The sequence below is a fragment of the Amphibalanus amphitrite genome, unplaced genomic scaffold (genome assembly GCF_019059575.1).
Source record: "Amphibalanus amphitrite isolate SeventyFive unplaced genomic scaffold, NRLGWU_Aamphi_draft 000948F_arrow, whole genome shotgun sequence".
NCBI lineage: Eukaryota > Metazoa > Arthropoda > Thecostraca > Balanomorpha > Balanidae > Amphibalanus > Amphibalanus amphitrite.
Genome location: NW_024882442.1, coordinates 194,162 through 207,919, shown reverse-complemented (window position 1 = coordinate 207,919; position 13,758 = coordinate 194,162). Strand labels below are relative to the sequence as shown.

The 13,758-nt window shown below is 56.0% G+C and overlaps 1 protein-coding gene across 1 annotated transcript; it reads left to right on the top strand.

Moving 5' to 3' along the window:
* Positions 1-8,467: 8,467 nt before the first annotated feature.
* On the top strand, positions 8,468-12,900 carry LOC122368450. The gene is made up of 2 exons (XM_043342385.1): positions 8,468-8,755; positions 10,337-12,900. Exon 2 carries the CDS (start codon positions 11,098-11,100, stop codon positions 12,091-12,093), a length of 996 nt encoding a protein of 331 aa, XP_043198320.1. The 5' UTR covers positions 8,468-8,755; positions 10,337-11,097; the 3' UTR covers positions 12,094-12,900.
* Positions 12,901-13,758: the final 858 nt, after the last annotated feature.

Here is a 13,758-nt window from a genome sequence, read left to right as displayed (position 1 = left end):
TAAGGGTCTGCATTGGCCTCTGAGGAGGGCCCATCTTGGCCTTTGAGGGCCCTCTGCTGGCCTCTGGGGTCCAACGACGGCTCATGCCGGTCTTTTAGGGCCCCACGCTGACCTCTGAGGGCCCATGCTGGCCTGTAATGAGTAAGGACCCACATTAGCCTCTGAGAGCCCAACTCGGTCTCTGATGGTCTCAAACTACTGGCCTTTGTAGTTTGCAGGCCCTGTACTGGTCTCTGAGGGCTCTAAACTAGCCTCTACATGAAAACATACATATTGGGTGGGTTTCTGAAGATCAGAGGGCTCACGCAGTCTCCGGCACAGCCTTACGTTGGTCCTGATCGAGATTGCTTTACGTCCTGATGGTCCCGCGCTGATTCCCTCATATTTCGAGGTCGGGACCCCATGAGCCGGTGTGGGTCCTGGGGCTGGCAGAGACTGATGAAGTCCTTAGGGCTCAGGGCCAGTCTTTTTAGCAGTAGGACTAGGCAGGTTGAGTGAGCCCCAACAGAGCCGTTGCGAAGCCCCGCAGGAGTCGCGCGCGGCCCTCAGATGCCAATTCTGAAAGCTCGGAACCTGTGGGGGTCTCCAGAGGCCGGTGTACCTACTCTCTCCCGCCGCCACACAACTAGGTACGGCTCTCCAGTAAAAGTCTTGTTGGTTTTGCTTTTTCGGACATATCTGGTCCTATATAATGTTTAAATGCATAAGTATCAACCCGGATTATGTGTATGCACATTTACCACGAGACTGTGAAATTTCATCGTTGTATGCCAAATACTTTCCGAGATATCCACCAAAAACCTCATTTTCTGCCGTTTGGGGTATTCTGGCCGCAATCTTCCTGGGGTCGCCTATGACATCCATGGTGCCACCTAGCGAGAGGGACGCGGAAACACAGAATCATGAATGAATCGAGCGCGTAGTAAACGGTGTATGGAAGGGAGACTCGGCAGAGGCTATCCGGGTGGCCGGCGCGCGGTGCGCCCTTAGGCTTCGGCCGACCCTTCGGACCGCGTGGGGTCAGAGGTCGCGCTCGGGAAGTCTCGGCTCTGGGTTTTAGCGCTGTGCAGTCAGGAAGGGAGGGGAGGATAGCGCTAGCCCGACTGACTAGTATCTCGGCTGATTCGTGTGGGGTGGAACGGATCACAGAACGGGATGGTGGCTAGTGGTGGATGATGGGATGGTGGTTAGGTTAGTGCGTACTGCGTAGAACGTAGTTGAACATGCTTTTTTCATGGCAAACAACATGCAGCATAATGTGCGGGATTATGCCAGAACTCATACAAAAAGGAACTAATATTTCGGCCGAGGGAGTGGATGAGTGCCGTGACAAAGCATGACGATGCTGCCAAAATCGGGATGCTTGTTTGCTCCCATTTCTTTTTTTATTAAGTTTGAACCCTAACATGCAGCGCTTGATCCGAACTTAGAGGTCCCCGACTGACCTTGGACCTTAAAATCGCACCCGTCCGGTGCGCCACCTTTTCTTCAGGGGCGCTCTTCTTGGTTGTATCTGTTCTTACCAATGACTAAAGCAAATCGAATGTATAATAAAAAGGGCATACCTCAAACACAGTTTAATTCACATCCGCTCGTGTGCATACTTGTTTTTACCTATACCTTCTCGCATCATAATATATCACTTCAGTGCTTAACCTTCAACGGAATTTTGGGTTTTCTGCATATACCCCGGCCGAGGGGGGGGGGGGGCGATTACGACCCCTCTCCGTCTTTTTGCCCCTAATTGAGCAGAGCCACTCAGGCCACGAGGCTGACTCAAGGAGGTCATATCGCTTCTTCGATGCGGTAGGTCCTTACAAGTCCACTGGTGGCTTCCCGACTCGCTAGCTCAATTTGATCGGGACTTTTTGGTGAAATCTCCTGTGACCTTAGTGACGTCATAAATAAAGTCGCCTAACTTTAAGAATGGAAAAGTGAATGCTGGGGCTCGCAAAAATTGTATAAAATCGCGAATTCGTGCGCTTGAGACAACTTTAGATGGCTCCCGACGCCAAAATAACAGTTTTCGTATTTCCCAATTGATTAATAATCGTGAGGTTGCGTGACCGGCCTGACTTCAGGTGACTCTTAAGAAAAATACGAGATAGCTACATACAAGTTGTGAGGCCTCTGGGAGATAGTACTAGATCATATAAGTTTCATTCCCCGTTGAAAAGTCCCCTGGCACGAAGGGTGCTGCGACGTCGCGACATTTTGGGGCCTTACAGAGGTTCACTTTTGACGCCATTGGTCAACGGCCTGACCTTAACCTTCGCACTTGTAGGAGGGTGTCGAACAGACCTCCTACCCTCAGTTTTTCGCAAATAACTCGCGCAAAAAGCGGCTGATTGTGGCGAAACTTTTAGTACCCTCGAGGTATTCAATATTACGCCTACCCTATAAATTGCATGACCCTGACTCAAAAGACCTTTGACTTGTAACCTGTTTTCCGAGACCATGTTTGGCCGGAATCGCGTTTTGGCGTATTTCGAGTAGAACGCGTTTTATTGTCTTTTGTGGCTTTAAGCGATCAAACATGTGAAAGGATGTTGATCGCATGGATTCTAGTGGGCATCAAGGTCACGTGAAGATCAGTCAGGTCACTGACCTTTGATGACCTTTGTTCACTCTTTCGAGTTCTACATGTTTCTAGGGTAGATTTTGGAGTTGATTTCGCATTTAGAAACCGTTTGAACATTTAAGAAGTAGTTTTGGTTCACTCGTAACATGTGACCTGACCTGACCTGACCTAACCCGACCTGGCCTAAATGCACGAAAACATCATCTGTGATCAAAACTAACTTGAATTTCGTGATCAGCACCCCGCCAAACCCTATAATAGCTTCACTTTACGAAGCTCTAACAGGTCCCGATTCCCCGACTTTTGAGTTATATTGACCTGTCAACCAATGACCTAGGACCTTAACCCTCGCCCGTATTGGTGTTTTTCCAGCCGCGAACGTATAAGGGGGGGGGGGGGGTCCGTTGGACCCCCCCCCCCTTGCCGTTTCGCCCCTGATCGAGCTAGAGCTTCGCAGAAAAAACGAGCGTGTTGCCCGTGACGAGAGGAAGCCGATGATACCCAATTTTAAGGTCCTAGGTCATTGGTTGACCTTGCAGGTCAGGTCAACGACTCAAAAGTCGGAAAAATCGGGACCTGTTAGAACGTCGTAAAGTGTGGCTGCTATGGTTTTTTTTCGGGGTGCTGATCACGAATATCATGTTAGTTTTGATCACAGATGATGTCTTCATGCATTAAGGCCAGGTCGGGTCAGGTCAGGTCAGGTCAACCAGTAAGGGTATTCGTAGTAGTTGGCAACCGCCTCTGACAGCTTCGTAACATGTTACGAAGGCACCAAAACTACTTCGTAAATGTTCATATGGTTGCTAAATTCGAATTCAGCTAAAAAACTGACCTAGAAACATGTAAAACTCGAAAAAGTGAACCGAGGTCATCAAAGGTCAATGACCTGACCTAACCTTCAGGTGACCTTGACACCCTCCCTAATGCATGGGGGCAACATCATATCACATGTTTGAACGCTTGAAACCACGAAAAGACTGCAAACGCGCGGCTAATGCGAGCCGACATACGCCGAATCGCGATTCCGGCCAAACATGGTCTCGGAAAAGAGGTCACAGGTCAAAGGTCATTTGGGTCAGGGTCAAAAAAATTTTCAGGGTAGGTGTAAAATTGATCAATGCAAGGGTACTGAAAGTTTCGTTGCTATCGGCTGCTTGTTACGCGAGTTATTCGCGAAAAACCTTAAGGGGGTTGCATCACCCCCCCCCTGTGCCGGCGAGGGTTAAAATTGGGTATCATCGGCCTCCTCTCGTCACGGGCAACACGCTCTTTTTCCGCGAAGCTCTAGCTCGATTAGGGGCTGAACGGCAAAGGGGTCCAACGGACCCTCCTCCCCCTCTTTACGATAGACGCTGGCAAAACACCAATATGGGCGAGGGTGAAAATACAGCTGCTGTCATAAAAATTCAGCTTGAACCAAAGGTCAGGCTTGCCAAATTTCAACTCTCGCAGCTATCAACAAAAATAAGCATGTGGAGGCGGCACCCGCCTCCCCTCCCCCTCTCGGCCACTGCCAGCGAGGTTGCGTATCATACATGTTACAAAGCATCATATCAAGATGACACACCCCAGCAGCCTGAACAAAAACTTGTTACCCACGCTAGTCTATCGGCACCATAGCACATGATCGAGACTGTCGTCAGCCACGGACGCGCACTCGACCAACCCTCTGAGCCCGTTGATTGCGGGTGACCTTGACATGTCTAGCCTGATCGGCGGCCGGCCGCTGTCGTGCGGTCGTTACACGCGGAGGGGAGAGAGACACAAAGTTCTACGTTATAGCTGACCTCTGACCTTTCCCTGCGCCCTGGTCACCGACCCCGCTCCATGTCGCTGGGCGGTGGCATGGCGGTGGAAACCGGTTCTAGCCTCTACACATGCCACCATTCTAACCCTCCCCTCCCCACGCTACTACGCGGCGTGGAGTACGCTCGTGCGTAACTGGGCGGAGCAAAGGGGCACGCAATACAGGGGCGGAACTGGTTGCCCTCCCGCTCGCCGAGCGACCAACGACTAATACCCTGGAGAACCGTACCTATATGGGTAAATGTCATAGTCTAAAAATGCCCTCTGGGTTTCACATGCTTGTTCAAAGCAAGAGGTATCTGTACTTTTTAGCAAGATGTATCTGTACTTTTCCGAATTGTTTTATAGTGGTAAGGTCATGAATCCGCGTGCCTGACCTTCCAGTATACCTATGCTACACCGATCCGTCGTCATGGACGGTGCAGCGGCCCGACCGGTGGGCACACCGTGAGACGGTAAATGGAACTAGTGATTTTGCCTTAAATTGAGCTCAAAGATTTCACGCAAGAATGAGATGGATGAAGCATAAGTAATGCCAACTGTGCGGCGCCTCGTGGACGTAAAAAATTAGCCGATCACCCCCTCCCGGTGACGGATAAATGTTATGTCCCGCGAGTGTGACTTTGGCCCCCCCTTTTGCTAGCGGCTGCGACCGCCAGTGAATTTGTTGGATGTCTTTAACATGCTGGGAGCGCAATTAACACACGAATTAAGGCTATAATGTAGTTAGTCTTCCAAAGTTTGAAATACGGGATGAAAAATGATGTCTTCTTTAGGACCAATAACAAGGGAAAGCGTTCTACCATTCAGAGCACCTATGCATTTAATAAGGATGATATGATCAAAATTGTACGCAACGTTAGCTGCTTTATAACGTAAGCTATTTCAAGAGGAAAGTTTTAATCATTGCCATTATCTGAATATCTTAATTCTTTCTTTCAGACAGCAAGCATTTATGCTACGTTTTCAAGTGAGGCGCTTAGTAAGGACGTCTTTTGACCTATGTATGTTGTGTTTGTGTGAGCCTTCCTTTCTGATAAAAAACTGACGCAGAAATTGTAACTATGGATTAAAGACAGACGAGACAAATGATAGTTGGTATGTATTGACACCTGCTGAAAAGCCGTGCTGTGAGCCGTAGGAAACATGACATGCAATATGCATTCACTATCCTGATTTCAACACAATAGCCGCGTTTACATAGGGCTAGTTGCCAGATAGTGGAATTTCCACTAACAGAGGGTTCACGAGAAATACGCCATGGCTAATATCCTGGACGCAATTCGGTGTGCAGACGAAAATATGCATGTGAGTGCTAGAAATTCGTAAATTACATGATTTCATTGACTTTTTTTTGTTAAAAACACGTGATGACAAGCTCAGCAAATCTATTCATGGTGGCTTACGTGGCAAATTGGCTTTCCTTCGTGGGATAATGCCATTCTCATTAGCTCTACTTTGATTAGCGTATGACTGGTGTTCGTGTAAAATAAGCAATTTTCCCTATTTCCTTCATCAATTTGGTAGCTGAAACAGCTACCAATTTACTTCCACTATGACAGTTTCCAGTAACATATGCTACTGATTGGCTAATATTAGCCAATCAGATCTCTGGAGATCCCCGTAGTGCGTTACAACTATGACGCGGCAAAGACATATTTGGATATATCATTTCTGTATTGATATGCCTATCTACATACATTGCATTGGCCTTGTGTGGATGTCATGAAGAGAAATATTTTGGCCTAAGGTCAGTGAGACGCTAGTTGCTACTCTTCTATACGCTATGCCCTTTTTCAATATATGATTACGGTCACGGTGTCGTGTTCTGACTGCAGACTCCTGGTAAGTTTGTGCAGGTCTCACGGAAGGGGCGAGGGGGCTCTTTCGCTGTTCGATCCAGCAGGCAACAACAATGATTTTTTGTAAGGGAGTATCAATGGAAGTCACAAATTTATTTAAAAGTTGGTAAAGTTGTTTTGGTTTAAAAGCTGGTGCATTTGCCTTGTCAAGGGTATGGAACCTCAATATACCTCAATAGGTATTGCTAAGTCTCATATTTCCAGGATGTTGATAGGTCCTATGTTTGGAAAAAGATGTTTTGATAATGTCGAGAAATGTAGCAAGGACTTTTCTATCTTCAAATCAGTTGCTTGCTACAGTTTCATGATTTTAAGGTGTGCATGAAATTATGAGAAAAGGTAAAAAAATATGAACAAAAATTTCGTTAATTCATGATGCATGATAGAACAAATAATTTTCTTTTGTTGATTAAAGCAAGGCTTGCGATTGAACCATAATGTGCATTGACTGCTGCGCAGTGTCCCAAAATTTGTAGATGTGGGTGGGAAACGACATCCAAATGCAAATCATTTTCCACTCTCACCTCCAGTTTTCAAGCCCAATTTTCCACTCCCAATTCCACTGAGAAGGAGCAATTGCGGGAATGGTTGTTTTACATGTGCTTTGACACAGTTGCAAAATAGGTACCTTCATACGTATATCATAGAAGTAATTACTGGTTATTATTATTGGAGGTTTTTTTTACAGCATTCTCGTCAAGTAAAATACATTATCTTCTTTAAAAGGACCATAGTGTGAGGTGTAAATACAGTCTGTAAGGTTGTCCAGACTAATTGTGCCCCTATTTGTACAGCCTCGGCTGGAGCCGCAGCAGGCGCGCTACGGGGTTCCGGCGCCGACGAGCAGCCGAGCGCAGCAGGCCCGCCACCGGACTCCAGCGCCGACGAGCCGCCGGCCGCAGCGGGCGGGCTCCAGGGTTCCAGCATCGATGAGCCGCCAGCCGCAGCAGGCGGGCTCCAGGGTTCCAGCATCGATGAGCCGCCAGCCGCAGCAGGCGCGCCACCGGGGTCCGGCGCCGACGAGTAGTCGAGCGTAGCAGGTGCGCCACCGGACTCCAGCGCCGACGAGCCGCCGGCCGCAGCGGGCGCGCCACGGGGGTCCGGTGCCGACGAGCGGCCGAGCGCAGCAGGCGGGCCCCGAGGTTCCAGCGCCGAGCCGCCGGCCGCGGCAGGCGCGCCCCGAGGCTCCAGCGCCGATGAGCCGCCGGCCGCAGCAGGCGCGCTACGGGGGTCCGGCGCCGACGAGCAGTCGAGCGTAGCAGGCGCGCCACTGGACTCAAGCGCCGACGAGCCGCCGGCCGCAGCGGGCGCGCCACGGGGATCCGGTGCCGACGAGTAGTCGAGCGTAGCAGGTGCGCCACTGGACCCCAACGCCGACGAGCCGCCGGCCGCAGCGGGCGGACTCCAGGGTTCCAGCATCGATGAGCCGCCGGCCGCAGCAGGCGCGCCACGGGGGTACGGCGCCGACGAGCAGCCGAGCGCAGCAGGCGCGCTTTTGGACTCCAGCGCCGACGAGCCGCCGGCCGCAGCGGGCGGACTCCAGGGTTCCAGCATCGATGAGCCGCCAGCCGCAGCAGGCGCGCCACCGGGGTCCGGCGCCGACGAGCGGCCGAGCGCAGCAGGACTCCAGCGCCGATGAGCCACCGGCCGCAGCGGGCGGACTCCAGGGTTCCAGCATCGATGAGCCGCCAGCCGCAGCAGGCGCGCCACCGGGGTCCGGCGCCGACGAGCGGCCGAGCGCAGCAGGCGCGCTACTGGACTCCAGCGCCGATGAGCCGCCGGCCGCAGCAGGCGCGCCACGGGGGTCCGGTGCCGACGAGCAGCCGAGCGCAGCAGGCGGGCCCCGAGGTTCCAGCGCCGAGCCGCCGGCCGCGGCAGGCGCGCCCCGAGGCTCCAGCGCCGTTGAGCCGCCGGCCGCAGCAGGCGCGCTACGGGGGTCCGGCGCCGACGAGCAGTCGAGCGTAGCAGGCGCGCCACTGGACTCAAGCGCCGACGAGCCGCCGGCCGCAGCAGGCGGACTCCAGGGTTCCAGCATCGATGAGCCGCCAGCCGCAGCGGGCGGGCTCCAGGGTTCCAGCATCGATGAGCCGCCAGCCGCAGCAGGCGCGCCACCGGGGTCCGGCGCCGACGAGCAGCCGAGCGCAGCAGGCGCGCTTCTGGACTCCAGCGCGGACGAGCCGCCGGCCGCAGCGGGCGCACCACGGAGGTCCGGTGCCGACGAGTAGTCGAGCGTAGCAGGTGCGCCACTGGACTCCAACGCCGACGAGCCGCCGGCCGCAGCGGGCGGACTCCAGGGTTCCAGCGCCGACGAGCTGACGGCCGTAGCGAGCGCGCTCCAGGATTCACGCACCGACGAGCCGCCGGCCGCAGCAGGCGCGCTACTGGACTCCAGCGCCGACGAGCCGCCGGCCGGAGCGGGCCGGCTCTAAGATCCACGCACCGACGAGCCGCGGGCCGCCGCGGCCGGCCTCCATACGGAGGACGACACAACATCACCGTTCAGGTAATCCGCGCTCCAGCTGCAAGGCGCGGCCGACTCGGGGTAAAGTGGACGTACAGAGGTACGAATCACTCTCCGCCCACCCCCGCCAGCCGCGCCTACTGAAAATGGGCCGCGCAACCCTTAGCAAAATGTCCAGGCGTATTGCATTTGAAGCAAATAACCTCTGCAGCACTTGTCTGCTGTCGATCCTTACTGGGCTTGGTACATTCCCTACGCCAGTGTCCCTCCAGGCCACAGTTCGGACACGGCCCCGGCGGTGAACGTCTGTGAGTCCTTTCCTGTCGTCCTGCCTGGAGTGCATCCACCTTCTTCTCCAGATTCGCCACAACCAGGGACAGCTTGGATACCTCATCCTCCAGGCGGTGCTCTTGAGACTGTTCCTCAATATGACGTACACGAGGTCCCATTACCTGCTCCAGCTGTCGAGCTCTTTGCAGTAGGTCCCTGTAACTTTCTGTTTCCTTCAGGGTCAGTAGTAACTGCACTCTCATAGCTTCATCAACATTGTTCAGAAATGTGGAGCGACAAACAGTTCCCAACTGTTCTTCACTGAAGGGAGCATATGCTTTCCTGCCAAGGCTCTTCAAAGCCTCGCCATACTGCATGACAGTTTCTCCAGGCATGCGTGAACGCTTGGACAGCATGATGGCATAATCTGTAGGGAGAGCTGGTGTATGATACTCAGCTTTGAGCGCCTTTTTCAGTGTGTGAATGTCAGTACACTCCATGGCAGGCAACTGGCGATAAAAATCAAAAGCTGGTCCAGTCAGGCAGGCAGGGAGCTGCAGGAACTGCTTTTGTTCTGACCACTCATTGGCTTTTGACAACACTTCAAAATGGGCCAAGAATCTTTCCACATCACCAGAACCATTAAATCTGTCTGGCTTAACAGGGGCACACGCCATGTCCTGTGTCCGTGGCTCCTTGGCCGCTACTTTAAAGAGAGTGCTTGAACTTTTTCATCCACGCTATCACAAAAACTCATTGACTTGCTGGAATTCTGCCACCTCAAGCGTCTTCGGAAGCAAGAGTGGGTTCCAGACTGGGTTGAATGGCTGCCTCCAAATGTGAGAAACTGTTCACTCAGAAATACAAGTATATTCAACCCAGTCGACGCTGTGGGCAAAGCGGGACAAACAGATAGTCAGAACACCTCCCAACAATGCCAACCACCGCATGCAAGCAATGCAAGGCGCTGCCATCGCATTCGCTTAGCATGCCAGATTAATCCAAAGTGGACGTGCAAACATGCCAACAGTACATGCTCCAGCCCAGACCGTACAAATAGGGGCACAATTAGTCTGGACAACCTTACAGACTGTATTTACACCTCACACTATGGTCCTTTTAAAGAAGATAATGTATTTTACTTGACGAGAATGCTGCAAAAAAATCCTCCAATAATAATAACCAGTAATTACTTCTATGATATACGTATGAAGGTACCTATTTTGCAACTGTGTCAAAGCACAAAAGAACAGCATTCTGACAGCTCACTGTGTTATGTTGAAATGGCAAGTTTGGTTAAACTTCGTCAGTGCTGAACTTTGATTTTAATGGCTAATTATTTTGTCATTTCAGAGTGTTAATGGAAACAGACGATACTGAACTGGGGCCGGACGCGGCAGGCGACGTACGCTGTGTTGCGCTGGGCAAAACAGTCCAAGATGCTGGTAGCGGGTGAAATACGCAGCTGCTCGTCGTCTCCTAGAGCGCCGCGGACGCCGTGGACTGTGCCATCAAAGTCGACGGAAAGTCGGTTCCAGCAGCCGACCGTCTCAAACTACTCGGAGCCACCCCCTCAACCTGCTCCTTCACTTCGGGGCCCATTGCCGCAGTCTCCGCTCCCGAGTGCGCCCCGGATCCAGCAGCTTCGCAAGCTGACAGCGCGGCGCTGGGGACTAGAGGAACGACAGCTCTGCGCTGTAGCGTCTGGATACGTCCGTGGAGTGCTGGTGCACGCGGCCGCCACCTGGCTCCCGGTGACGCCACAATCCCACGTGGAACTCCTCCAAAGGGAGATGCAGGCGGTGACCCGTATATCACCGGCTGCCCCTTGTTTATCCCAGCCCACGCAGTGATGGTGAAGTCCGGACTGATGCCGGTGCCCGCTGGCCGCCCGGCGAGACGTGCTGGTAGCGAAGCTCTTCGCCAAGGCGCACGCGCTCCCCGAGGGCAAGCCCTCAGGACTATCGCGGAAGATGGGCCGCCCAGCCGACTGAAGTCGGTGACGGGCTGGCGTGGGGTGGGGCACGAAACCTGGCGAGCGGCTGGGATAATCTCTGATTCATGCTCGTGTCGCCAGTCGCGAGTGACATCTGTGTGCGGCGCGCGCGTCCAAGATGGCGGGCGGCGATGAGGCGCAGTCGGCCGCCGCCGCCGAGAAGCCGTCTGAGATGGAGCTACTTCGGGGCATGCTGCAGCAGCAATTGGAGCTGGCTGCAGCGGCAGCGCGACGTGAGGAGCGGATGGCGGCGCTGTTGGAGCGGGTGCTTCCCGGCCCGACGGCCGTGCAGGACGCCACGGCACCCGCCCAGGCAGCCGCGGGGCCCGATTCCGGCGCCCGGCCGCGTGCACGCATGCCCGCCGCCGGCACGCCCACGCCCCGGCTGGCGGCTACCGCTACCCTCAAGGAGTTTGAGGCCTGGAAAGAGAAGTTCTCCGGCTACTGCCTCCTCACCGGCGTCCACGATCTCACCGAGGCTGAGCAGCGGGCCGCCCTGCTCGCTGTTCTCGACGACGACTGGGCCCGCGTGGTCCGGTTTGGCCTGCCCATCCCGGCCGAGGCGTCCATGGCCGATGTAATCACCGCCATGCACACCCACCTTCGGCGGCAGCGGAACGTGGTGATCGACCGCTGCGAGTTTAACATGCGGATGCTGGAGCCAGGCGAGTCAGTGGACGATTTTATCTGCGCCCTGAAGGAGATAGCGTCCTGCTGTGATTTTTGCCCGAACTGCACCGATGATAGGTTCCGAGACCATCTGGTGGTGGGCACCAGTGATGACGAGGCCAGACGCCGCATGCTGGAACTGCCCGATCTGACCTTCCAGATGGCCGCCGACCTGTGCCGGGCGTCCGAGAGCGCCCGTCTCAACAGCTCGGCGATCCGTGGCCCGGGCGAGCCGTCTCTGCGCCGGCTCTCCGAGTACCGGCGACAGCGCGGTCGGCCGAGCGGCGCGGACTCGCGCTCGGCCGACCAGACCCGGCGGTGTGACCGCTGCGGTGCCGCGCAGCACACGGACGGTCGTGCCTGCCCCGCCCTGGGTCGCACCTGCCACCGATGGCCACGAACGGGACCACTTTTCCTCGGTCTGTCGGCATGCCGCGGGCACTGAAGAGCGGCGCCGGCAGACGCCTAGTTCCGAGCGCAGCCACCAGGGACAGGACTGGCGCTTCCGTAGCGCGAGCAGCAGCCGCCAGGGGAGGGGCCGGCGCCACCGTAGCGCAATCAGCCGCCGCCGTGTCAGCACGGCTGCCGACGCGTCGCACCGGCAGGTTTCGGTGCTGGCAGCGAATGCAACCACGAGAGACACGGGGAACCGGCAGCAGTCAGCGCCGCCGGCAGCCCGGACGCCGGGCGCGCGCCTCAACATTGTGACGGCCCACCGGTCGCCGCAGGTCCGGCTACAGCTGCACCTGCCAAACGGAGTCAGGCGGACGACCGTATGGACGCCCGACACAGGCGCCGAGATATCAGCCCTCTCACTGCAACAAGCCGAGTCCATGGGAGTGAGCAGAGCGGACCTCACGCCCTCCACGGCTGTGCTGTGGGCCGCCGACAGCCGCCGGCTGGACTGTGTGGGCACGTGCGCCCTCACCCTGCAGCTCGGTGACGTCATACAGACCGTGCAGGTGTCCGTTCTGCGAGCACTGCACTCACCACTGCTGTCGTGGCACGATTGTATCGGCCTGGGAATTCTACCGGCGAGCTTTCCCCGGCAGATTTGCCAGCGCGGCTCGGCAGCCGAGACTGGGACGGACGGTGGGGCACCGGAGCCGCCGCCGCCCGGCGAGCCGCCTGAGGCCCCCGCCGCCGGCAGACAGCCCGCACTACGGCGCTGCAGCGGCACGACGGCGGCACCTGAGGAGACCCGGGACATAAGCCGCGTCTCTGCCGCCGACCGGCCGGCCGCCAGCTCGGCCGGCGCCGACCCGACCGGGCGGGCGCCGCCGCCCGGCCCTACGCGCGCGCCGCCGCCCGGCCGCCGGTGGCACCCCCTCCGCACGGCAGCGGCGGGCAGATTTCGACAGATTGAAAGCCGAGTTCCCGAGGGTCTTCGATACGGAGTCGACCCTGCGGAAGATGACGGGGGAGCCGATGAAGATCGAGCTGACGGACGACGCCGTCCCTCACGCTGTGACCACCGCCCGGAATATCCCGTTCTGTTGGCGAGAGGACGTGCGACTGCAACTCGACGAGCTGATGGAAAAGGACATCATCGAGCCGGTGGAGCACCCCACAGACTGGTGTCATCCGATCGTTCCTGTGGCCAAGGGGTCGTCAGACGGCACAGTGTCCGGCTGTCGGCTGACCGTGGACTTCACGAAACTGAACCGGTTCGTGAAGCGACCGACGTACCCGGTCCGCTCGCCTCAAGACGCACTCGCCTTCGTCTCACCCGGCGCTGCGTACTTCACCAAGCTGGACAGCAAGGCGGGGTACCACCAGGTCCCCATCCGGCCAGAAGACAGAGACGAGACCTGACGTGTTTTATCACGCCGTGGGGCCGCTACCGGTACCTGAGGGCTCCAATGGGAATCGTCAGCTCTGGCGACGTGTACAACCAGCGCGGTGACGCCGCGCTCGGCGACATCCCGCGCACGTGTAAGGTCGTGGACGACGTCCTGGCCTATGACGCTGACTACGCCGCCCACCTGCAGCACGTGCGGCAGATTCTGCTAAGGTGTGACCAGCACGGTATCACACTCAACCCGGACAAATGTCAGTTCGCGGAAGACGAGGTCGAATTCTGCGGCTTTCGCATCAATTCGGCTGGCTA

Bases quoted from the DNA above. Each gene is read 5' to 3' on its own strand.
- LOC122368450 (XM_043342385.1), top strand. From the start codon at position 11,098: ATGGCGGGCGGCGATGAGGCGCAGTCGGCCGCCGCCGCCGAGAAGCCG.